The sequence below is a fragment of the Blennius ocellaris genome (genome assembly GCF_963422515.1).
Source record: "Blennius ocellaris genome assembly, chromosome: 4".
Taxonomy (NCBI): Eukaryota; Metazoa; Chordata; class Actinopteri; order Blenniiformes; family Blenniidae; genus Blennius; species Blennius ocellaris.
The window spans coordinates 7,469,243-7,495,162 of NC_137653.1; the positions used below are offsets into that span (position 1 = coordinate 7,469,243).

At 38.5% G+C, this 25,920-nt stretch overlaps 4 protein-coding genes across 4 annotated transcripts; 2 read left to right on the forward strand and 2 right to left on the reverse strand.

Moving 5' to 3' along the window:
• Window positions 1–284: 284 nt before the first annotated feature.
• Window positions 285–1,456, reverse strand: LOC308129442 (adenosine receptor A3-like; the record flags this gene model as incomplete). Its single annotated transcript, XM_080495384.1, has 2 exons — window positions 285–936; window positions 1,128–1,456. 2 exons carry the CDS (start codon window positions 1,454–1,456, stop codon window positions 285–287), a joined length of 981 nt encoding a protein of 326 aa, XP_080351510.1.
• Window positions 1,457–8,109: 6,653 nt separating this feature from the next.
• Window positions 8,110–10,089, forward strand: LOC308129292 (adenosine receptor A1; the record flags this gene model as incomplete). The annotated part of the gene is made up of 2 exons (XM_080495171.1): window positions 8,110–8,465; window positions 9,453–10,089. 2 exons carry the CDS (start codon window positions 8,110–8,112, stop codon window positions 10,087–10,089), a joined length of 993 nt encoding a protein of 330 aa, XP_080351297.1.
• A 4,616-nt stretch (window positions 10,090–14,705) lies between these two features.
• rplp2 (ribosomal protein, large P2) lies at window positions 14,706–16,995 on the forward strand. Its single transcript, XM_080495847.1, has 5 exons — window positions 14,706–14,778; window positions 16,131–16,254; window positions 16,371–16,419; window positions 16,551–16,655; window positions 16,867–16,995. The coding sequence occupies exons 2-5, from the start codon at window positions 16,132–16,134 to the stop codon at window positions 16,941–16,943; spliced, it is 354 nt and encodes a 117-aa protein (XP_080351973.1). The 5' UTR covers window positions 14,706–14,778; window position 16,131; the 3' UTR covers window positions 16,944–16,995.
• Window positions 16,996–18,862: 1,867 nt separating this feature from the next.
• LOC308129443 (uncharacterized protein) lies at window positions 18,863–23,698 on the reverse strand (the record flags this gene model as incomplete). The annotated part of the gene is made up of 6 exons (XM_080495385.1): window positions 18,863–20,036; window positions 20,458–20,718; window positions 21,760–21,821; window positions 22,082–22,192; window positions 22,291–22,896; window positions 23,560–23,698. 6 exons carry the CDS (start codon window positions 23,696–23,698, stop codon window positions 19,998–20,000), a joined length of 1,218 nt encoding a protein of 405 aa, XP_080351511.1. The 3' UTR covers window positions 18,863–19,997.
• Window positions 23,699–25,920: the final 2,222 nt, after the last annotated feature.

A 25,920-nucleotide genomic window follows, 5' to 3' on the forward strand; every position in this document is an offset into this window, starting at 1 on the left:
GAAGTTGTCATTTCCTTTGAGACAAGGTATCTGCAATATAGACAGAAATGCAATCACCCGCTTGTAGAAAGAGACATTCACACCATAACAAATCGTTCAGTGCTTGTGACGAGACATGTTTACTGTAAGCACACATATATCAACTTCAAATAAAAAAGTATCTTTTACATTATACAACGTATTTACATGCAACATGCTTTACAAACAATTGATTGTTAACAGTCAGTCAAAATTGCCGGTTGGGAATAAATGAAGCATATTAATGGGGGAAAAAAAGTCCTTTCTCAGTTGTTGGTCACACTGTTCAAGTTACTGCTCAGATTGTTTTCTGTTGACTGGCTTATCTGAAATCCTTGATTATCTGGTGTACAAGAAGTGAAGCGTCTCCAGATCTTCATATAGGCTTCCCTGATTTTTTCTATTTTGAAGGCATACACAACTGGGTTTACAGCAGAGTTTGCATGAGAAAACAGGATGCCAACATAAATAGCTGGTATTGGTACGTCGTTCTCCTCTCCAAAGTAAGTCATGCAGTTCATGATGTGGAGAGGGATCCAGCATATTGCGAACAAGACCATGACCAGAGACAGAGACCCAGCCAGCTGTTTCTCCTTCTTTAAGTAGGTCTCCGACTGTTTTTGAGTACTGTTGCCTGGTTTACCTCGAAGGTTTCCTCGAATAGTGTAGAAGACACAGCTGTAGAGGACAGTCATCACCAGCAGCGGTGTTAAGGTACAGAGGAAGAAGTTGAAGTAAACCAGGTATGACATGGGGATCACGGCAATAAACTGGCAGACGATTGTAGAATTGGCAGACTCAGATAAGGTTTTGTGGTTGTACCATCCAAACATGGGAGTGAAACTCAGAGGTACTGCAACAAGCCAACATGCTGCAACCGCAAGACGAGAATGTTTCAATGTTATGGTCCTTTTGTACCTATCAACAACAAAAAAAAGAAGTAATGATAGATGACAGATGTTCTGACATAGGTCAGAAATGCAATGTGGGATCTCATTAAGTTGTTACAGTGGTGTGCAGTCTATAAGGAGTTTGTGAAGTTGACATAATAATGCACAGAATATCAATTTGGGCTGTTTGGATGTTTAAAAATCAAGAAAAACTCTTACCTGAGAGGGATATACACCCGCAGGTAACGGTCAATAGCAATAGCTGTGAGACACAAGACTGAAACCAGGGTGAAGAGAATAACCACGCAGCTGATGAAGAGACAAGAGTGGAATGAAGTCTGGACTCGTCCGTCCACCAGCACAGCCATCGGTATGGCCACACAGCCGACCAGAAAGTCTGCCACAGCCAGGGAGACGATCAGGCGGAAGGTGGGTTGGTAAATACTTTTACTGGTCCAAAGAGCCAAAATCACCAGCATGTTGCCCAGACAGCAGCCGACCCCGATGAACACCTCCACCACTGTGTAAATCACCATTGCTGGACCCATAGTGTCTCCTCTCTGACTGATGCTTGAAGGTGAAAGCAGGAGCAAAACAACACTAGAGTTTCAGCCTCAGTGTGCTGTGCCATCTATCGTTCCTTTCAATCTTTACAGGAAGTCCTATGACACGTTTTTTTTTTCAAGTTGTGATGACACCCTCTGATAATGTTTTCTTTTCTTTTTCCCCCCAAACCGATTCAACAACAACATTTTATTTTCGGGTAGAAGACCGGAAAACATAATTTTTTTTAAATACATCTAACCATTGGCAAGTTCCACTGGATCATGCAGGTTATATAAACATAATTGTAGTAAAGTATTACTACTACTACTACTACTACTACTACTACTACTACTACTAATAATAATAATAATAATAAATTATATTAATAATAATAAGAATAAATGTACAGGACATGCTGACATATTATATAACATTGTCTAAACAAGAAAGAGAAAGAACACAACATAACTGCTTACTCTTGATTTATTAATCTAGTAATTTCATTTATTCAATAACATCAATAAAACAATGTTAATCCTCCAGCTGATCACAGGGAATTCTGTAAATAACCCTTTTTCCCCTTAATGGCTAAACATTAGTTAGCAACCTAGCTAAGGTGGATATTTTATGGATGGTGGCTATGTCTGTGTTTTTAATTTATTTTACTACTTGTGGTGGATTTATGCTGTTTGAATTCTGGATTACTGTGTGGTTAGTGTTCAGCTGATCTATTTTTAAGAAAAGAGAAGCTACATGAAACTGACCAAAAAACTCTCATGCTGCAGTGACAGTGCTTTGAAAACCAAACAACAGCCATTCAGAGACAAAACGGTAAAAACAGACTGAAAAGTTAGTAAAAACCCACTGTAAGTGACAAGATGCAGTGGTTCCAGCTTAATAAATTGGAATGCACTCACCTGTTTGGGACAGTGTGGACGGAAATCAAAGCATGGAGTTTAACCTGTGTCCAAAGCTCAGTGGTGTCAATCATGGGCCAAAACAAGCCTTTGTGAAGATTAATTTCAGCACTCATGATGAAATTGTAAATTGGAATAACAAACAGATCATTAACTTTTATTTTTTTATTTTTTGTAAATTTTTTTTAGTTTCTGTTTTGTTCACTGGGATTTACTGTTTGTGCTAGGAGTATCAGACATAACAATGAAAACGGATCTGAGATATAGTGGATACATCTGCTTTATTGCTTGTGAAGTAAGCGGCATTAGAACTGAGGGTGAATTGATGGAAGGAACAATATCAGCATGAATTGCCTTTGGTGTCCTGATACAAACTCCAGCTGTTGTCGTACACTATACTGCAACATTATAAGATTCAGAGGCTTGATTATAAATTGGCAAACACTTACACACATATGTTTAGGGTTTTAAAATAATAACATTTTTGAAATTTGTTTTTATTGCTCTTATACACTTATACACACTGCTCTTTGAGTGGTGCGTAACTTTTTACACTTCAGTCAGTTAAATGAATGGTTCAATAAAACAAAGCAAAACCGGTTTCATTATGTTTTTATTGTCACCAATTTTGTCATTTTGAACTTATTTTCATGCAAATATTTCATATTTTACACATGTACCTGAAGTCCACCCTGTCTCTTTGGGGATTTTTGCTCTTTAAGAACAAAGCTCATTTCCTGAGTAACGTCATCATCAACCTTTCTTTATTGGAAACAACTGTGAGTATTTATTCAATTTTTAAAAACATTTTTTTTTTTTTGTTCTCAATAATTTAAATCGTGTTTGAACATGGATCTCGTCAAACTTAACATGTCCACTCTGTCATCTATTCGTCATATATACAGGAATTTTTCAAAACAGTATACAGCCACCTTCAAAGATGAGTAACTCAAAGTCCAACGTTCACCCTGTTATTGTCCACCTTGTCAGTCTTCACTGACATTGTCTATGAAAGGCAGAACAGACGTGTTGCGTGAATGACATAATGATTATAAGACATGCAACAGTTATACATATTCATTTTATAGCATACACAATAATATGAGCGAAACTATATAATTAACATTGGTGATCTGTACATTCTTTGTTTATATCGTTATCTGCAATCCTCCTTTTGACGCTGAGAGTAATGTTACAATGCATGTTGTCTCAGGTTTCTTGACTTTCTCTCATCGTGTGTAATTGCTGTTGCTCGCCCTGATGTAATTCACCTGTGCCTGAATGTGTGATCATCTTCACCTGGTGCATGGCTGGGGTATATATTGAGTGTCTGGTTTGTGTTCTTGTTGTTGGTTTGTCTGTGTTTCTGTGTCAGTGGCTCGCCATTATTTCTATGTGTTCTGTGTGCTTAAACTCCCCAGCACCTCTTTTCTTTTTCCTTTTGGTCTCAAGGACTTTGTTATTTTGATCAATCAGACGTTTTGGTTGCAATTCAAATGAGCTCCTGTTCCACCGATGGCAGTGTTTGGCATTATGCGTCCTCTTCTGAGCCAAACACAACAGAGACCTAAAACAGTAAAAGGGAGAGAATCCATCTATCCAGCCTTCAGTTTGGCACCTGGCCAGATTTAAGTGCATTTCATGTCTATGGAAGGTGTTTTTTTTATGCTTTTAAATGAGGACCACAAAATGGAAATTTGACCATAAAACTTAGCTGTCAGATATTTATTACAGAAGACACTAAAACTGTTAGACTTTATGATAAAAACAAATGTTCAATAGAAATTACATAATGATCAAAATGGCATTGTCAATAACTAAAACATCTTAATGGGAAGGGGACTAAATATCTTTATATGTTTTATATTCACTATGAAATGAACATGTATTTCTTCTCCCCAATTTTGTTTTGTACTTTTATTAAAATTCCTTCCGTGTCAGTGAATTAATTTGCATCTTTTCCAGCATGCAAATAGTCACTGGGCTATCGCTGAAATTCTGAATACATACATGATTCACACTTCATTCCAACACAACTCCCTTTTTGAAAAGACAAGGAAAAACCTGTCAGCAGATTGAAATGCAATGGCCTATCAACACGTCTCCATGTCATTACTACTTGAATGAAAACACTTCCTAAATACAATGATACCATTGACGCCCTCAGCAAGGAAGTATTCCTGTTTTTGTATGCGAGTCACAAGATCAGTTCTGTCTACAGGCCACATTCAGGTAAAAGCAAACAAACAAAATCACATAAAGGCTAATGGAGGCAGAAGGAGGAATTTTAACAAGTTGAAAAAGCAAATCCTAGACATGATGAATCCAGCAGTGACATTACTCCTTTCCAGGAAGTTTAACATATCTGTCTACCACAACATACGCCATTCAAAAGGAATGTTTTGAAAAAGCTTGATATCCATTTAATCACTTAAATCTGATGTTGTGAAATGCAAAAATGTCCAAATTATTGAGAGCACTGGACAACGATAGTGAGATATTGGTCTGGTTAGGTGGTGTGATGGTCGTGTATAGCTGTCTCATGATACAGCCAGAATATCCTCTGTTCTTGTCTTTTTTTTTTTTTTTTCTATAGGCACTTAGTTTTCAGCTGCTTCTGAATGTGAAGTATGTGCAACATTGAAGATGAGGAAAACAAAGGTATAAATAAATCGGAATCAATTGAGCTTATTTCTCAGTGTAAAACTGGTTGTTTCCTATTTCTTTTCCACAATGACAATGGTTGCCTCATTAATGCTGAATAAACGAATATTTATTTCAAAGGTAATTTTTGTGAATATCTTAATTATCGAATATTAAATGTCATCAAAATGTTACAGTAGGATAGAGGATGAATGGATGGATTCACCTTTGTCCTCCTTCACTACATCCATGAATTTGTCCAATATATCACTATTATATTATACCATGGCCTCATTTGCTGTATCATGACACTGTGCAGACTTAGTTGTCCCCATCTGATCTTTTTTTTTTAAAAATACTGGTCATTTTCAATCAAAATCTTAGTACCTACACCTCTGCCCCTTCATCCTCCCATCTCATTTCATACAAATATAATAATAATTAAAAAATTGGCTTTCTGCTTCATTCTCTCCAGCTTCTGAATAAAGCATCCGTATCATAAGGATATGAATGATACCATTTTTTTTCATTCATATAATTCCGGTTTGTTCATGATGAAACAAAAGAAGAAATCCTGTTAAAACGATTAAAACAATAAACAAAAAGACTCAAAGGAACAAACAACCAGGAATGAATCTCATCTCTTTTCACAGCTGTAGTGAAATGCTCAGTACATTTAATAGGTAGAGCTCCCCCCTGTTTATTGTCTATTTGCCCTCCATTCAGCTATTAATTTGAACCTGCATATCCTTTTGAAAAAGTTGGTGTTTGACGAATTAATATAAACACAACCAGAGACGACAGAGCAGCTGAATTGTTATGTCAGGGTGAAATTAATTCTGCTTTAATATGGCATGCTCGGTGAAGACGTTGGGAATAATTTCATTAATTGGAACCGGTAATGGAAGCTTCATTGTCATGTAATTATTCTGGCATGTGCACAAGCGGAACTCTGCAGAGCCAAATGTAATTACAGTTTTTTTTAATCAAATTTATAACTCCTGTTTTTAGATAATGTTTTGCATTGGACCCATAGAAAGGGATATTTATGGATGTGAGGATGATATACATATAAGTATGATGCCCAAACCAAAGTGTGATGATTGAGCTTGTCAGTCTCCTAAAATGCCCTAAATTATCAATTTGTCATTATGTCTACTGGATCACTTTCATTTAATTTCGCTAATTGTATTTTCTGAAACAGGCTAGAACAATGTTTTTTTGTAAAAGTAATACAATATTGTCCTTTGTGCTCATGTTTCGGAAATGTTTCACTACCGTCACTGTTGTTCTTGGTCTGCAACAGGAGCTGAGCACTTACACGTCCCTGATACAATAACTGACTATGTAATTAACTTATTGCCACCTTAACAAGACATTATTATATATCCGATGGCTTTTGCATGTGTGTGTGCTTTGTTCCCAACAAAGCTGCCATGGATGACATCAGCGAGAGGGGGAGACGATGGATGGATGGTTTAAACAAAAAGTAAAGGGCAACATAAGGTTTGACACTGACTCTTTCTCTCAAGGTGATAGTAAATGGTGAGTCCCAGCATGATAATAGAGGCCAAATAAAGCTGATTTACTGTTTGCTCTAATGTAAACACTGAAGCCAAAGATTAGAGGCACCATCCCACTGTCATGTTCCACCATAACATCCTGAATCATTGCTTTCTTTAAAGTGATCTAGCTGAATGCATTTACAAGCCAACGTTGAATGTGCTTCCTTAAGCAAGTAAAAACCATCCCATTGATTGCTTGCGCAGTTCTACTTGCTGCCAAAGGCATTTCATTTTTGGTGGGATAATTTAATTTTTGTAAAAAAAATTTTGGGCAATCAAGTTTGTATCTTCTGCAAGCAACCTTTAAGAGCCTTTTTTAAATAATAAAAAAAGACATAATGGGGACAATATATCCAACTGGTATTAACTTGAAAGTTGTAAGAGAAAAATATTGGGTGATGGATGATATTGGACAACAGTATCTACTTTCTCTGACCACATTAGCTTAGATATGCCCAAGCACATGGTCTTTTGTACAAAGTATCGTATCAGTATTGGCAATACTAGCAATAATTTTACTTGGTGTTGGATAAAAAGAGATTGATGAGACTGCACAGAACAGCATCAATAATGGCGACATGTAGTCACCACCAAATCAGGACCGCAGATAAATCCAGTAAAGAAGGTGGATGAATAATTTGCAACAACAAAAACATTCTGACATTGCATTCCAAAGCTTTTTCTTAATGTGATTTGTGTATGTCAAGCTCATTTTCCTTCAGAGAGGAGCATTTGATCCAGAGAAAGTAGTCTTGTTTACACTTTGATGAGAATTAAATGGACATATTCAAACTGTTTTCTTATCTGTTTGATATAGTCAATCAATAGTTAGCCAAACACACACAAATGTGAGTGAGATAAGATTTTAAAAAAAAATGACAGATTACCATATTTATAGCACAATTGTGTAAATCTGTCCATAAATGGAAGATGTATCATTTGACTGTGGTGCATTTTGACACTTCTCTGGAATGGAATATTCTATTGGAATGACCAATAGTTCTGATTTATATCATGTCATATGTGGAAATGGATTGATTTGATCAGTGGGATTTTAAAATGTAACAACCACATCTCAATGAAAGTTGCCACTTATGACAGACCACAATTCCTCTCAAAAACCACACAGACACATCCACACAAACAGTAAATGTGGGACAACTGTATCACTGCAGAGTACTGCAGAAATTAAAGTCCCTCCCCTCAATTTTATGACTCTGGTCAGGGAGTGTGGGGAAGAGGGAGTGAGAGAGTAAGGATGCAGAAGCGTGACGATGCTCTGGTACCCAGTCCCTGAGCAGAGCTTCACTAACATGCACAGGATTGATCGTTCAGAGAGCCTTCATGAACACAAGGGAAACTCACTGTGTAAATGTGGCAAAGAGAGGAAGTGCTCTGCTCCCACTCAGATAATATACAAATCAGAAGATGTTTTTGCTGAAGAAGACCCCAAAGTGGAGAGAAGAAGTTCCAAGTAATTTATTTTTTTCATAATATCCACAAAGGTAGGCTGGATCTGAAGAGACAAAGATGTCTTCCTCTCCTGGTATCAAGCCTCGGGAGCATGTGGACATGTTGTACATCTCCATTGAGACGGCCATTGCTCTGGTTTCGGTGTTGGGGAACGTACTGGTGGTGCTGGTGGTGTGTGTGAACCGGGCGCTCCGTGACACCACCTTCTCCTTCATTGTGTCTCTGGCCGTGGCCGACATCGCTGTGGGAATTTTGGTCATACCTCTGGCTATTGTCATCAGTCTGGGATTTAGCACTCAGTTCTACACCTGCCTCTTCCTCTCCTGCCTGCTGCTCATCATCACTCAGAGCTCCATCCTGTCCCTGCTGGCTATAGCCATTGACAGATACCTGCGAGTCAAGATTCCCACCAGGTGAGGAACTGTTGTTCAACCATTTCACATGAGATCAGTTGAGAAGACTCTTAAGAGTCTCAAAACCCATCCCCCTACCCCCACCTCCCTTGTCTGCTAGTGAAATAAATGGTATAACTTTTATGAATAGACAACATATAAATTCTATGGAATAATATCATGTCATTGAAAATGTGTTGTGGTTATGTTCGATTAAAAACATCAGTGTCATCATAATTAATGCTTCTGTGTTCACTGTAAAAAATAATAAAATATTCATAACACAGAGCAATAGGAAATGGATGTGAGCGTCATCTGTGATTCATTATTGTAGACTGGCCCAGTCCTTTTGACAAATATACTGATTCAAGCCCACCCTGACAGTAGCCTCCTTTGCCACAGTAAGTGTTATACAACAAATTAAATTGTTATGACACTGGGCAGCATGCATACCTTCTCATATCATTTTAATTAAATGGAGCACTTCTATTTTTATTGATCCTAAAACCAACATGTTGTTGACTGCCACTAAAAGGAACTCAAACAGCAAACCACTTCCATTTTCTCTTCACAGTACAAACAACAATAAATCCACACAGTCACAACAATCGTGTCTCTAGTTTTGAAGCTCTCGACCATCATTTTGTTGATTGTGCACTTTTTTTTCTCCATCAGATGCAGTCAGATAAGAGATGTCTGTACAGTAACACTGTATATTGCAGCACTGTTTAATGCAAATCAATGGCCTGGACATCAAAACCTTTTAAGTAAATTAAAGTGTCAGTGTCTGTCTAAAGAACTGACATACGCACAGTCTGTTAAAGGATTTGGCCGTCACCCAGACAGGTTTTTGTTCATCAGTTGGACCTGGATGTCTAAAGCTAAAGATGAGAGATGAAAAAACAACAAGTTGGCGTTGGTTCAGAAGTTGTACAATTACAGTTAAATCTGTGTGCGCACTAAGATTAAGAGAAAACCTGTCATTTTCCCCCCACTTTTCCTGCTCAGGTACAGCATCATAGTGACCCAGGGGAGGGCCTATGTGGCTGTGTGTCTGTGCTGGATCCTCTCCTTCCTCACTGGACTGGTCCCGATGATCGGCTGGAACAATCGCGATGCCCAAGGAAACTTGAGCATCTCCAGTGAGATCACCTGCAAGTTCACCACCGTCATGAGGATGGATTACATGGTGTACTTCAACTTCTTCGGCTGGGTGGTGGTGCCACTCACAATAATGATCATCCTGTATGGTGAAATCTTCCGGGTTATCCGGCGGCAGCTGAACCGCCGAGCTGAGGCCACGTGTGACGCCGACAGGTATTATCAGAAGGAACTGAAGCTGGCCAAATCCTTGGCCCTGGTGGTCTTCCTCTTTGCTGTGTGTTGGCTGCCGATACACATCATGAACTGCGTCAACTTCTTTTGCCCAACGTGTTACGTTCCCAAGTTTGCCACGTACATCGGGATCTTCATGTCCCACGTGAACTCGGCCCTCAACCCGATGGTTTACGCATTCAGGATAAAGCGGTTTCGTGTCACGCTGATCCGAATCACTCGCCGTTGCATGTTATGTAAAGCAGCTGAGCCCACCCCTTGCCCCACCAGCACACCAGCCCTGACTGAAAAAGTGGATGTAAACCTATAAAAAGAACTCCAGCACCTAATTGTTCATGACTTGATGTGGGAACACATCAACAACAGACACTCACAGGTTCAAAGCACTTCTCTGACCCATTAAAATGTCTGACCCATCAATCATCCTTTCAGCCATGTCTTAATAAAAATGGAGCAACAACATGGAAAAAAATAACCCAATCAGACTGAATTGTGTTGCTTTCTCTCAATTCAACAATTATATCAACACCAAACAGATTAAAAAAACAGAACAATAAAAATATCAAACATCTGGGACCATTCATAGTCATTAATGCTAATCTGCATCTAATTGAATTATACAGGAAATTGAAACTTTCTTGGATTTTATGGATAACTTGCTTCTTTTTGGAAAGTTTTATTGTGTCAAAAAAAAAAAAAAAAAACTGGAACCAGGAAATGTGAAACTCAGATTGAATACACTGGGCAGTTATTTCTTCCTCATAAATAAAAATTCCTTCAATTGGTATCTGTGGAAATGTCTTGAATTAAACATGTAGATTCTGAAAACAAAGCCCATATAAAATGTGATGAACTTTTCTTGGTGGAAATTTGTTGAATAAACTTTTAGATACTTGAAAAAAGGAACAACTTCTTCATATAACATACAAATTGCTAGTGTTTTTATTCATCATTGACAGATTTATTAAAATTAAAAAAGGGAGAGAAAGTATGCTATGAGATGGTCCACAATATTTACAGCATGAAGAACAACTATTTCATACCCGCCACCTTAATTAGAGTAATTGTTTTCAGAGATCATGGTACATTGATAGCATTTAATTTTTCAGATTTTCATTTGAACGTTATGATGAGATGAACTGAATTGTCTTGCAATGCTTCATTAAAAGTGATGTAATTGTTCTTTGAAGACTATCCATCCATCTGTTAAACTACTTTAACTATGGGACACAGAGACAATTGCACACATTCACATTTACATAAAGAGGCAATTTTCGGGACACGTATTAGGCTCAATTGCATGTTTTTGTACTGTGGGGGAAAAAACCCAAACAAAGACACACAAGAATATTCTAACTCAAGTCCAAGTCCCCAGCCAAGACTGAAACATATGATATGTGTGTATCACTGTAACCACATCCATGTTTATGCAAACTTTTATTTTACTCCATCCCAATGGATTTTTGTCATCTGAATTTGAAAGATGTATTTACTGAACATGAGATCACATCACAAAAGGTTCATTTAAAAAATGCTTGGCCTGATTATTTTAGAAGTTGCACTAGCCAAAGCAGAGGAGTCTGCACAGGAAGATAAATTACAGGGAGATCGATGGAGAGCACAGTATGTTCTGTGTGTGTTTCAGAAAAACCCTCCAATATACTGAGAAGTGAAAAAGCTTCGCTGGGAATGCAAATTAATAACAAAGTCACTTCACCAAATGAAGCAAAATTCTGGCAACATCAAAGCAATTCATCCGTAAGTCTTTATCACGGGATGCAGGGACTGCTGGAGCTAATTCAGCTGGTTTAAGCCATAATTCAAAAGCTCTGGCAGAATTGTGAAAAGGCTTGGGAGCATTTCAGTAAATTGCCCATCGAGCATTATGCTGGAGTGATTTATTCCAACTCTAATGCTAACGCTTTGGCTAAAGCTGCATCGACTCTGCTTTGTCATCACTTTGACTACTGCCTGATTTCAGTCCTACAGTATCCACGGCATGTGTTCGATCAAGCGTACAATATGGTGCTTTAACTCCATTGTCATTTTATATGATTAAAACATCGGGTCCAGTGTAAAAACTTATGGTGAACTTCAAAATGACATTTACCTCAATCAAATTTATGAACATGTGAGGCCGACATTGTGTATCTGTCTGTCGCTGTGTGCTTCTTAATCATGAACTCATCAATACGTATATTACCATCTGTCACCTTCATCCTCACTGAGGGATTTGAAACTGCTGAGTGTGGTCTAATCCTCAGCTCTCATCCTAGTGAGGCAAGTACTGCATAACCCAACTTGGCATTTACTGCACACAAGCCATACGCTACTGTGGCCTGTGGCCCAAACAAATGCTGCAGGCACATAAAGCATGGCATAAGAGTGGGGAGACGAGCCAAGAGTCTCAATCTTGTGAGTATATCTCATCTCCAACTCACGTGAAAGACTAATCTTCTCTGAGGTAAGGCTCTTTATGTTGCTCCAGATATATTCATTGAGCACTGTTTTTGATTTAAATAACAATCGTACTCTCTTTGTTGATGAAGACATCCTCAGGCAAAGAAGAAGATTTGGAAATTGCAGCACTAAGCAACTGCACAATGGCAGAGAGTGACGGAGCAGAGGGCGGTCCAGACCCAGAGGCTCCGCAGGAGGAGCTGGAGGATGAACATCAAATCTTACTGCACTTCAGCAAACATGGCGAAGCTCGGCGTGCGTTACCACGGGAGCAGTGGACATTCAGGGACAAAGCAAACTATTACATGGACCGCATCTTCCTGGGGTTTCTCGTCACTTTCTTACTCTTGCTGTTGGGAGAGTGTGGCTATAAAATGTGGTACGTGTCAAACGTGAATAAGATCGGAGAGTTTGTGTTGGACTCTTTGGTGTCTTTGTTTGACTGGCTCTTTACGCAGGAGAGACATGAAGAGCTGGCTGAGTTGTAGCTGATTAATACAATCAATCCCTCAACTGGATTATTTTTTTGTGTTCCATCCAGACATGTGGTTTTACAAACACTCAGTCACGAATCCATAAACCATTTTCACTACATGCAGTGTAATAGTGTGTTTAGGATGATATTTTTTGAAAAAATTTAAATAAATATTACCTGAAACAACTGTCTCAATGGCCTGTCAGTGTCAGTAGCACACGACACACAGGAGAAGTTGCTGTGTCTGGTTGTCGCCTTTCATAATTTTAACTCAGTGATGAATTAATCGATTCACTGTTCACTTAAATACAAATTGCAACGTATGATGTCATAGAGCCAGACTACAATTTAGGTCCAACATTTCATGAAGTTAAGGCTCTTTTCTTTAATCCTCTCATGAATGTAGTATGACAACATTCCAAAATGCATTGCGAAGAACTTGTTCTTCTCCAGTCTTTTTAGAAACATTTATATATATGAATTTAAAGCATGTTGAGACAAATCTTCCTTTTGCTTCTTTTTTACTGAAGCATTGTAACTGTGAATGCCAGATTGATTTACCTTTATATATTTTCTTCTTAAACATCAAAACCTTCGTTGATCAAGCAATGCTTTTTTCATTTACACTTTACTTCACATTCACACTGACTTCAAGCATCATCCATCAAAAAAAAGTATCACAAATTGATATACCGGTAACTAAATGGATCTCCACAAAACTAAAACTGCAACAACATAATGAAACTTTGTGGAGTGATAATATTCTGCTCAACAAGTACTGTGAAAATTACGTGTTGACTTTAAAATGTCTTAATCGATAAAAGAGACGGTAAAAAATAATGAACTTAAATATATAAATATACAAGATTACAGCTAGAGCTCATTTCCTTCTTCAGTCACTTGGCAGATAATGCCAGCCAAATAAAGCAAAAACAATAACAGGATAAGGAAATTGAACTGCAAAATAATAAGAAATGCTAAAGGATAATTATTGTTGATTTAAGTGCAGAAAAAGTACTCCACAACAACTGAATCTGCGATGTTAAAGTAAATCATGCAGAAAAGTATTACACGATTAAATGCATTTCATTAATGAGACTGCACAAGTCCCACTTGTTTGTGTTCCAGCATGTCACCTTGTTTTCCAGTGTTTTGGTAAGTGTCCCATTGATTTGGCACATACGTTTATATGAGACTGTATGTAGACTGGATACATATTGTTCCTTTAAAAACACCAATTCTGACTGCTTAAATGGCATGTGCTTATTTTCAAGCACAAAACCATTATGGACACTTAACAGATTTGGAAATCTACTAACCGCCTGGTTATGCCATGAAACAGATGTATTGTGTATTTGGATCAAACTTTCAATCCATTTTTTGTCATTCCATTTTGTGATCAGATATTTCCCATCAAAACAACTGAATCCCAAAAATATGCACTTCTTATATGATAAGCTAATCAAATGTGTATGAACTGTTTTCCCCCCCTGGCATGAAAAAAAAAGAAGAATCTATTCTTTTCTATTTTTACAAAATATTGCTTGCTGATATGTTGTAGCTCGCTGATAATAAAGTATTATGTTAGGATATAGATATTTAACACTGTTCAAGATTTGGTTAATGTATTCAATCCTGATAATCTATTTTGGATTGTGTTTTATTCTTCTCTCAGTACTGTTGTCCTATATACACAGAAACGGACATTTCAAATAAACCTGACTTTGTCCTTCATTTATACATTTTATTTCTGGTTTATATTGAATATGACTTGAATTGAATTTATTGTTTTCTTAAACTATAATAGATCACAGAAACGTTAATATGAACTACAGTTCAACGTATGGTGGGGCATCTTAATGAAACGTGTGGATACGTGTTTAAAAGGTAAAACTTTTTTTTTTTTTTATTTCACGCATGCGTCGTTATATGACGTCTTATAACTGACATCAAAATAAACCAATGAAATCAACGCACTCAGATTTCTACTGCTTCCGGTCCCGCCCATCCCCCTCTTCCTGAATACTTAGCGTGACCGACGTTTCGTGTCTCTTTAGACTTAAAGTAAGTAACTGAAAAACAACAATAATAATCTACATTTTAATCAAGCCTGTCTTGGTCATCATTCACGTTATCTTGTTATGTGGGCTTCAGACACTCTGTAATCGTTTTTAAATGGGGACAGACGCGTTGTTTGTTTTTTTTAATCTGAGAAGACAGTGACTGAGCGCCATGATGCTACTGTTAGCTGCTAAACACATCGACTCAAAGAACTTAACCCAGATAGGAATGTTATTATGAACTGTTTCATCAACTAAATACTAACGCTAATGGGTTCACGTGTTTTTGTTCGCGGGTAATCTGCATCTGACATCGTTCAGACTCATTGATAAAATGGCTAACGTTAGCTTAGCTTATGTACATGAGGTAAGCGAACATTGAATATATCTGATTCATCACTCGCAGTAGTATATCAACAAATTACAGACGTTTTGTTCAGTGTCTTGCTGTTTGGAATCCTCTTGATTTTGCTTCTTGCAGGAGGATCAAGTTGTAATGCGACTTTGATTAAAATACACCCATCGCGTGTTAAGGCAGCCATCTAGTGATGGTTTTAAGTACTGACGAGATAATCATGTTTACATTTATGAGTAAATTAAACAAACAAACTTATTATAAAAATTCGGTTTTGTTCTATTTATATAAGGGGTCAGATGGCATTTTTCTTAATTAAAATCTTTCGTTGTGAGTGAGTGAAGACTACTTTAAACAGTTGTCTGTATCTTAACTATAAATAAAACTAGAATAAGGTCAAGAAAATTGGCAGTTATCCTATAATGGATGCTTTTTAAACCTGGATTTTATGTCCATATTGTATGTCAGTATTCCTAAAGACCTATTGAGGTTCATTTAATGATTCTGTTTTTTGTATCGTTATAGTGTCAGCTTGATATCTTGGTGGACACATATACCATCCCTGTGTAGAGCACTCATTGAGAATTACTTGTAAAATAAGATGCATCTATTGCTGGATTCTAAATAATGTTACACAGTTTTTGAAAGGGTCTTATGCAATTTAATGCGGGTAACTTATATTAATTGAGAAGATGCATGCAAATATGCATATGATCAAATTTTGTGTCTTTGGGCTCAAAACCAAGTTTTTAGTTTCAATATCCAACACAAGCAATCCTTAATTCAAAGTTTAATTGAACTGTTTAACATATTCTGTGATTGTTAATAACCCTGATAAAACCCTGATCCTTAAAAAAAAAAAGAGAAAAGAGTCAGCGCTGTTTGTCACCTGACAGGTTTCATATTGAGACGTTGCTGTCACTTGATTGTTGCGCCCCGGCAGACTGCATGACCTTTAACACAGATTGTTCACCTCTTCATCTTCTGCTTCCCCTCTGCAGAATGCGTTACGTGGCCGCTTACCTCCTCGCTGCGCTCGGTGGAAACACCAGCCCCTCAGCTAAAGACATCAAAGCTATCTTGGGCAGTGTAGGAATTGAGGCCGATGACGAACGCTTAAATAAGGTAAACCATTTAGCTGAGTGATGTGTGATTTTTTTTCTTTTTTTTTGTGTGTGTGTGTTTGTGAATCTTCACTTATTCCCCCCACACACTGACAATACTTTGGCCGCTCTCTGCAGGTCATAAGCGAGCTCAGTGGGAAAGACATCAATGAAGTCATGAACTCAGGTATGGCCTTTTCACCCATAATTAATTTCCTTCTCACTGGCTGTCAGCTGGCTCTCGTTCAGCAGGGTCAAGTTCAGGGTGTCACACATGAAGGTTTGCTGAAATGCTGTATTTCCTTCCTCTTTCTGCAGGTCTCTCCAAGTTAGCCTCTGTACCAGCAGGTGGTGCTGTAGCGGCGCCTGCTGCTGCTGGTGGTGGTGGTGGGGCCGCTGCAGCTGGGGCTGCACCTGCTGCTGGTATGTACACCTACATCAGTCTGACCTAATTTTTCTCTTTAAAAAAAAACCAAAATGAAAAACATTTCCTTTCAAAATAAGTGCTTTTAAAATGGATTGCTCTTATGAGGCTGTAATTCCAGTGATTTAATAAATCTGTAAATGCATCCAGAATTGACTTGTTTAAACATAAGGCCTGTAAATCTTATTACTCTTAACTTCTGTTTTCCAGCGGAAGAGAAAAAGGAGGAGAAGAAAGAGGAATCTGAAGAGTCGGATGAAGACATGGGCTTCGGACTCTTTGATTAATCTGCCTTCTCCGAGTTTAAAAAGCAATAAAAATGTAAAATGTTTACACAAATCACGTTGTATTTGGTTCATTTGATTGGTTTCAAATTTGTTTTAATATAATTGTATACAAGATGTTTTGCCGCCTGCTCAAAATAGAAAAGACCGGCAGTATGTCGTCATGAGGCAATCCAGAGTGTGTGTGGTCAGGCTGTCGGTCAGCAAACTGAAACCACATTGTGGTCCGGTCTGAGTGAGTCAACGCGACATTTGCCACATCAGTAGATACAAAACAGGATTAGAAACTATTGTGGTCCTTACAATGACTTTTGAGTTGGGTTACCCTGTGTATTTGATGCTTGAGTCGCTGTGTGTGTTCCCTTTGTGGTGAAGCAGACAAGTTTGTAAGAAAACAGGTTAAAGACTTCTGGTAAATGTGTTGATCTGCCGTTATGAAATGAGGTGTGGTGATAATGTTCCTCAAACAAGAAGTTGTTTGACTTTCAGTGTCCTGATCAGCTGTTAATCGCGATGAAAATGCAGGTTAAGGTGAAGGCAAACACTGCTGTGCTGGTTTTTAGTGTGCAGTTGATCACTTGTTTTTTCCTCAATTTGAGCAAAGATTCAGCGACGTAATGTACGTATGAAAACATTCGTCATCAGTCTTTCACAGTTTACATGATGCAATTGATTCATTAGTATTTAGTCTGAATTGTGTCGCATTGTCACCGTCTAGTAATCTTAGTGAGAAATGTGACCTTAAACTTTCCACTGCCTGACCTGTTCCACATCCTGTTTGTTTTACCTGACACACGCATACACGCATTAATATAATAAACTTTTAAATAACGGGGACAACCAGCTGAAATGGTTCTTAGGATGGATTTAAAATGAATTGTTTTTGTTGGCTTTACAGACAAACTGAGCTGTTTTCTCTGGAGTGCATGTGTTGCATAGCACTGCACTGGTTACACAAAGACACGCACACAATCTCCTGTGAGTTCATTACCTGTGGCAGGTCCTGTTCCACAGGTGAGGGCCGTCACTCCTCACTGTGCATGAAACCGACGGGCTGTTAAATCATTTTTCCATCACTAAATCTCACTCGCTTCATTGGTTTGTTGCTTCAGGTCCTGATAATATGGCTGCATTAGATTTCATGCACTTCTATTAACCATTTTGACATTATGTAATGGAACGTCTACATATTTTACGACAGGATATTGTGGGGAACCTACCAACCACCGTCCGTCGCAGTTGTTGCCATGACGTGTTGATTTCACTCAGGAATGTGCTCAGTCCTACGCTGCAGGCTGCTGTTTCAGCATTTCACAGGAAAGATTAAAGAGGTTTAGCCCAGTAAAGAACTTGTGATTGCCTTGACCTTTCTTTCTTGGAGCTGTGCCTTACAACTTTTTTTCTTAGCTTTTGAAATAAAGGTATTCAAGAAAGAGAATTTGCAACAGAAGATCCAAGTTGAATATAAGCAACAGACAAGAATGACTAAAAAAGTCTTTCCAAAACAAGTGAAAGTCACTGTAAGTTTGCTGCTTTAAGATTGAATCTCATGTTGAAGTGGATGAATGGGTTACCAATAGGTTTTCACCACTTATAATGGGCTTTTATAGTATTTCTTACTCGTATTGTTCCGGAAGTGAGTGATCTATCCAACCAACAGAGGATTTTCTTTGATTAAAAAGCACTCCCGCCCTCTTCAAAACAAGTCAGAGCAGCTACAAATCTGCCTCGAGCTGTCTGACATTTCTTTTCTGATGAATTAATAAGTGGAAGAACTTTCACAGTGATTACCTTCCTGGTTTTGATTTGCGTTCCCCCCCCCCGTCATTCCTTGTTTAAGAGCTACGAGTTCAGTCAGGAAAAAAGCCAAAAGTCAGGAAAATAAAATATCTTTTATTTGAACATAGTGAGAATGCCAGCATTCATAACAAACATTTACAGTCACATTTTAAATCTGGTAAACACAAGAAATGTCTAAAAATAAATTATTGCACAGTTCTTGATGTATAAAAAGATTTTTCTTTTTTGTCATTACAAAAATCAGTGTAAAAACACCGACTTGGCAGACATGTTTAGTGTCGTTGGTTGAAAGTCTTGTGTCGTGAACATTTAACTTTTGCTACGGCATACCTCAGTATGCAAAAATCCCAACATTATGTACGTCATGTACCTGTGCCGCCTTCAGGAAATGAAACTCAGTCTTCCATATAAGGGGTGCCATAAATCACACAGCATTTTTTTTTTCTTTTTAAGTTTGCTGTCTGAGTGTTATTTGATGGATATGATTGAGTATAGAACTGCTTTTTTCTTTGCTTTTTCAGTTTCATTAAGCACAGTAAATACAGAACCTTATTTCCATGTATGCAATTCAATCATGTTGCAGCCATGAAGTAAAGAGATTTGAATTTTGTATGTGCTGATGGGTAAAAAAAAATAAAAAAAAATAATAATAGAGGTCATGGAGCAAATAATGTGGAAATCTTCCACCATTTTAACACAGTAGAAATCTGCCAATTTCATCGTTGCATAATTTTCTGCTGTATTTCCACTGGTTGTGACCAGCCGTGGCTCGTAGCAGCAGTCACACTGCCATGTAGTGACATGTCGGCTGGGAAATTTGCAACCCTGTCAGATGATCGTCTTAGCATTCCTGCGATCGCTCGATGCCGACGACAAATGTCTGTGGAACTTTTATCACTGAACGACCTTAAACCACAATTGCAGATAAACACTTTTCTCCAGATTTTGTCCAAGACAACTAAGAGTGTACAGCGCATAGTCGACTTTAAGTTCATCCTCAGTGTAAAACCCGGCACGTCTCTTTTTGTAAACAGAAACATCATGTTGGAGCATGGTTTCAGTCTCATAACAGGGAAAAAAAAACCCCAAAGGAACAGCGTAAATTTCCGTTTTCACAAAAAAAGCAAAGAGTTACAGCTTAATTTATGTTTTCACACGGCTTCAAAATCTAAAATGAGGAACTTGTGACATCCTTTAAACACACACGTGACGATGACAAAAGTGGATATTTCACTTGCAGTTTTGGATTTACGTGTCTCAGTCATCACTGTCGGACCATGGATGATCAGTACAGGCCTGGAAAAGACAACAGGAGTTTTAAAAAACCTTTTACTTTGTCTACATGTTGCACCTGTATTTACTTTACATACAGAAGTGAAGTCCAGCCAAAGGATTCTTTTTCTATTGTCTATACTTAAATGACTATGAAGTGCTGTGAAGTTAATTTATGTTAAATTGGTTTAAACTTGCAGAAATTCCATACATTGACAATAGAGATTGTCAATGTATATTACACCATGAAATTATAAAACAAAAAGCACTCTCTGGTTAATAACAAGGGAGGTGTAAGCCACAGCATATACATGTCATCTCACATACAAAATAAATAAATAAATATACTGCACACAGGCAGCTACAATAACCTGAGAATAGGGACTCGGTCGTCGGTTTAAAATGGATGAATGTTAACCCGTGTGCTTTACCATCGGCTTCTCACCTGTGTGTACTCGAATCGGTCCTGCAAATAGCGGTTTCCCAGCCCGGTGATGTGGCAGACGTTCTGCTTGGAGAGGCTGGCGATCCGAGCTGTGAAGTCCAGCGTGAAGGCCAGCTTGACCAGCTCGGGGGCCGTTGGGGGGACGGTGACGGGAGCCATGGTGGGCGCCACTTCTTCCTCCAGATAGGTGTCGGCCAGCTTCTGGAAGGACGAGTAGGTCATTCCCTGGAAGAAACTGTTCAGGGTGGGGTGTTCCTTCAGCTGGAAGAGACGAGGAGACGACAGCCGTCAGTGACGATTCAAGTTATCTGAGTTACTTTGAACAACACCGGCCGACAAGAAAATAAATGTTATTAAACTAGGCAATCACAATGATAAAAACAATGAATCAATGCAAGTCCTATATTTTGATTGGGCACAAGTAAATTCCTTGTCTCGGGGACTCACGGCAGTGAACTGTTGGCAGTGTTAGTGTTTTAATTTACGGGGTTGAATAATTGTCAGTAGGAGCTGCAGAAAGCTGGAAAGTCCAAGGCAGCTTTATTAAACCTGCAGCTGTTGATTGATTCCATTATTGATTTACTCCTTCGTTGTATTGGCTGTTTGGTCTATAAAACATTAGGACATATTTAAAAACCAAAAAGCCAATAACAGTTCTCTTCACCCACACTGGGATATTTACAGTGATTAGTCCAATCAGCAACAATGCAGCCGGTTTACGATCGCATTGGAAAAATAAACACAGTGAATGTTTACATTTAGGCGGCTCTAATCATTGCCCATCATCAGCTTTCGCTCAAATTTAAACTGATCACTAAAATATGTCGGCCATTGTCTTTAAAGTTTTTGACACATCATGCAAATCTCATGAGAGAACAGTTTTGCATGGCCAGTTTTATGAGCTCATCTCCTGCCGCCTTAAGTTTCTTCTTCTATTGGTGCGACAAGACTGAAACCTTGACGTCAGGCTGAGGGGCAAAAAAACAACTCAAAGCAAATTCAGTCAGGTGAATTTGCCTTTACATATGTGTTGGTAGACTGCAAGACCTCAATACAGTTGCAGCTTTGTGCTTTCCTTTTATCGTGTAGTTGTAATATGAAGTAGATTATATCATAATCTTCATAGCCTGTTTATGATTTGTTGGTGAGCTTTGAGTTGAAACTCAATTTGATGTGGTAATCATTAATGAAAATTACTGTAATCAAATCAAACTGCACCACGAGCAAGTGGATCCCCTATCCTGGGGGTATTTGCCTGTTAAGTACATGCGTTTCCTATATTAAAGAGTAATAAGTACCAACCTTAACGTCGATGGCATCTCCCTGCTCCTTTGTCAAAGCAATGATCCTGCTAATTAGTTCCTCTGAAAGAAAACAAAGACAAAAACAACAATATATTAAGCATGAAAACAGTCATGACAACACAACATACTACAGAAAACAGCCTCTTAGTCATACTTGGAAATGCAGACAGTGACAGCAAGACTTTCAGTTTTGGAGTCACTCCACTTGATTGACTTTGTGTCTAAATCTGCTGTTAATGCATATTCCTTTGCTTCAGAAAAGGGATATTTCACACTTTAAAAGCCGCTCAAAGATTAAAAAGAGAAGCAGTTTTTCTTACCGTTTGATAGAGGCGTATCTTCCTCTTTCACTTTGACCTCGTGTACAATTTTTTCGAGCTCTGCCGACACGTTCTCATAGTAGGAGTCAGTGGGTTTCACACTGACGATGGCTGCAAAGCAAAAGTTTGATTATTTTTACGTTCCCTTCTGTGGTCGACAAAGAACTTTCAAAATGCCGACACGACGGACGATTTCTCTTTGGACCTACCTTCAACGCCGCTGACGTCACCGGCGTTGAGCTCTTTACCAGGCTTATTTGGTTTGATGATAGAAAGTCTCTTTTTAGAGAATCTCCTCTTTAAGGACTTCTTTCTCGAAGCCTTCTTCTGTGAGGGGACCGGGGTGGTCGGTATGCAGGTGATGGCGGCGTCAGACGTCCCAGGCGTCTCGGCAGGAACGTCCTGCTCTTCATCTTTGTCCTCGCCGGTCTTCCGGGAGAAGATCTCAAACAAATTCTTCCAAAACGAAGGTTTCTTGTTCTTCTTGGGCTTTCTGAACGACTTCTCCGTTTCCTCGGCACATGGCTCAAGCTGATTTTCTGGTGGTTCGACCGCGGAAAACCCTCCGATTTCCCTCTCGTCCAAGGGGTCACTCAAGTGGAGGGAGGGGTCGCTGGAGTGGTGCCGGTGCCTTTTTGGGATGGTCACCCACTTTTCTTTTTTTGGCGATCTCTTGTATCTAACCGTGCTGTCGTTCAGGCTGAGGCTGCGTCTGACGTACACCTCCAGAAGACGCACCGTGTCCTTGTGAGGCACGTAAATCAGCTGGCTGATAGACGGCTTGTATTTTTCTACACGTGTTTCCATGGTGGGCCCTGAAGAGGAAAAGAAGACACACACTGTGTTATTCACTGTAGTTGTGTTCAGTTGTATTCTCAGACAAATGCATTCAGACCAGTTCACTGGCAATCACAATCAAAAGCGAGCCTTAGAAACATGTTTTTGGAGTGTGGAATGAAACCTAGAAATAACCCACACACGGCTAAAGACAATCTCCACACAGAAAGCTTCCCTAAAACCAACCCAGACTTAAACTGGGGACTTTCCCCAACATGAGGCAATGTATTTAAGTACCATAGCTTTAAAATAATCTATAGAAAACAAGTTGGAGTAATTTGCCTGCGAAACAAAGTCCTTGGTAGTAATGTGTTATGCAACTAGAACACTGTTCAGTTTTTAGACTCGAAAGAATCAACGTGCAAATATGAGTTTGGCTTTTCATTCAAACGTTCAAATCAATTGTAAAAGAATAGTCATACATTCTAACCAACAGTAAAGACAGAAGCATCAAAAACAAGTATTATTTTCACTGTAATGTACTTGTACATTATTTGCATTCGTCTCTTATCGCAGAGTTTATTGCAGAGACAGTCAAATGACCAGACAGCTGTGGAAGTTACAGTCAAAAGAGGAAGCGTTTCCAAAACAAAAGCACAGTGTGTTTGCATGGTAGTTAAAATGTCAGAAAGCACACTCACCTTTTGAAGCTGCTTCACTCCCGGAGTTTAGATCTGTGTTCATGGAGTTCTTGGAGCGCATCGCCAAAGTGCGCTTACCTGTTCGCACCTCCTCCGCCTCCTCCTCCTCCTCCGCCTCCTCTTGCTCCTCTCTTCCCATGTATGGACACGTCGCTGCCCCTCCTATTGTTTTTCTTCTTCACTCGTTGCCGTCGTGTGTCACCGGAGGAGGAAGGAGGCAGCAGAAATCTACGGTCTTCCTGGTTTGAATGTGAGTCACAAGACGTCAAACCGAACTGTTGTTTCGAACGTCAGCTGGAAGCGACCACGTGTAACAAGCCTGAGAGGAAAGAAAAAAACCCCACACACATCATTTCCTGTCTTATCCAATGTCAGAAGAGAAAGAAAAACAAAATATGTATGGACAGGAGTTTTAGTTGTGGCAGTAAATAATATTCAGTAGTTTTCAAGTCTAAACTGTAGAATTCAAAAACTTAAATTAAGTAATGTTGATAACTTTTCAATTTTTATTTCTATCTATCATTAACCGTGAATTTACGAGTGTAAACAATGAGTTTGCGTAAAATTATCAATATATATATATATATATTGTGAGCTCTGATTTCTCCTTGACCTTCCACGAAACATTCATGTAAGATCCGACTTAGTAAAAGACACATTCCACCTCATGTATTCATCTCATCCCGAAGCCTTTCTTCATTTTATTTGAAAAACAGCTCTTTTTCATTTTGTGGACAGATTGAAAGCAGTGCTGCTCTGATGCCTGCTCCCTCTGCCAGTCCATTTCAATACAAACTCCACAGTTAAGATGCCACATTGTGATCTCATTGCTCTTTGCATTAAAAACGGATGTAAATTTATTTGAAACAAATGTATAAGACAGAAGAAACGATCACTACATTAAACAGTCACACAGGGTCAATAAACGAAGAATTGTTTAAATGGATGTAAACCAACCATATTGGAAGGACATATAAACAAATGGATTTTACTTTATTATGTATCTTTCATTTAATCAGGTAGAAAATATCGTTGAGATCTATTTTACAAGGGTCACCTGGCCAAGATGTCCGGGTGCAAATGTAGATGTTTAGTGATGTGAGTTAGTTTTGTTCTGACACCGGAAGGCTCTCAATCACAAAATATTGTTAGCCCAAGCTGCCGAATTGGACAAGGGTGAAAAAAAAAAAATTTCTTACACTAACACAACACAACACAACACAACACCCAAATCCCTTTGAATCACTAATATTGACTGAATTTCTGTATATTTCATCAATTGAATGAGCCATCCATTGGTGTCAACATTAGAAAAATACAGATGAAATCATTTAAATGTTTCTGAGGACACATTTAGATAAGTTGTGTTGTGACGCCTGCGGCTGAAAACCCACAGAAATATGTTTGATTACTTTGCTATCACATTATTTTGGAAGCAGAAAAAAAAATCTCTAGATTCTAATTCATCCCGACGGGGATTAATATTCTGTTGGTTAATTATGTTTTCAGGCTATGGATAATAATAGCCTGAGTTGACATCCTCTCATATTACAGTTTGTTGAACTTTCTGCTGGTTTCTGTCATTAGATTTCACTTCCATTGTTGCCTTTCCTGACAACTGGTTTGGCAACTCCGATCTTACCCCTGTTTTTCCACAGCATTGAAAGGTTTACCACACACAGTTTAAAGGGAATTATCATTGAAGTCATTCTGAACGCAGGCGTGTTCCCTGCTTGCGTAATCTTTACTTTTCCGCTCATAGTTTTCCAGTAAATGTCGGACTTTGACAGGCCCTTCAAAGCTCAATTCAGGACTATCCAAGAGTTTCAGTGTTTGGGATCAAAGTACAATTTCATCCATTCATAAGATAGTACCTATTGCTCACATATTCCCCATTCACCCTGGGGAACAGCTGTGATATAACCAGACAGTACCGATGACCTCATGACTCATCTGTTATCAGCTGTGTTTCCGGGAATCCTGTATGAAAACTGAAAGCATTGTTACTGAAAGGTGTTTCATCACATGACATCCTTCAGCCTACAAATCCTCTTAGAACTTATTGATTTCTGATAGAACAAGTCAAATACGTTTTACACTTTTGGATGATATTAACAACTGCATCATTTTTACAAACTTATGTAGTGAAACATTCTGAAACAGAGACCATATACCAACGATGGGCAACTCTGATCAATGTGACTATCAGAGGATCAAATTATAACTGAGCTCCTCACACAAACCCCCTCAAGGATTTATGAAAATGATGGCAACTAATTTAGTGAATATTAGTACTTTTACATTGGTAGTGTTCACCTTGAAATAAACAGTAATACAGTGATTTTGAGTCTTTTTAAATAA

What these genes read in the sequence shown, in the direction of transcription:
- rplp2 (XM_080495847.1), top strand. Translation starts at nt 16,132, where the DNA reads ATGCGTTACGTGGCCGCTTACCTCCTCGCTGCGCTCGGTGGAAACACC. An exon ending in ATGACGAACGCTTAAATAAG is followed by an intron (nt 16,255 to 16,370) that starts GTAAACCATTTA and finishes CGCTCTCTGCAG; the next exon opens with GTCATAAGCGAGCTCAGTGG. An exon ending in CAATGAAGTCATGAACTCAG is followed by an intron (nt 16,420 to 16,550) that starts GTATGGCCTTTT and finishes CTCTTTCTGCAG; the next exon opens with GTCTCTCCAAGTTAGCCTCT.